At 67.3% G+C, this 269-nt stretch overlaps 1 protein-coding gene across 1 annotated transcript in view; it reads left to right on the forward strand.

Annotated features, from left to right (window-relative positions):
• COL18A1 (collagen, type XVIII, alpha 1) overlaps nt 1-269 on the forward strand; it is a gene marked incomplete at its 5' end in the record, with an annotated part of 13,058 nt that overhangs the window by 11,603 nt on the left and 1,186 nt on the right. The window contains one exon of the mRNA XM_010019742.1: nt 5-136. Within this exon, the coding sequence (XP_010018044.1) occupies nt 5-136 (132 nt within the window). The remainder of the gene's footprint in view (nt 1-4; nt 137-269) is intronic.

Below are 269 nucleotides of genomic sequence, written 5' to 3' on the forward strand. Positions count from 1 at the left end.
GCAGCCCCGTGACCCCCTGCACCCCCTCCGCAACCATGGCCCCCATCCTACCGCCCGACCCTGGCGTGGGGACGAGGTGGTGGCCAACCAGCACCGCGTGCCCGAGCAGCCCCTGCTCCACCACCAGCACGAGCTCCTCCTCCAACCACCTCCATCCCCATCTCCAACCATCCCTCATCCCTGTCCTCACCCCACTTCCCCCCCTCCCTCCCCAGGACAATGAGGTATACGACAAGCTGCCCAGCATCCACTACAGTGGCCCTCAGTCC

This window comes from Nestor notabilis, unplaced genomic scaffold (genome assembly GCF_000696875.1).
Source record: "Nestor notabilis isolate BGI_N333 unplaced genomic scaffold, ASM69687v1 scaffold24908, whole genome shotgun sequence".
Taxonomy (NCBI): domain Eukaryota; kingdom Metazoa; phylum Chordata; class Aves; order Psittaciformes; family Psittacidae; genus Nestor; species Nestor notabilis.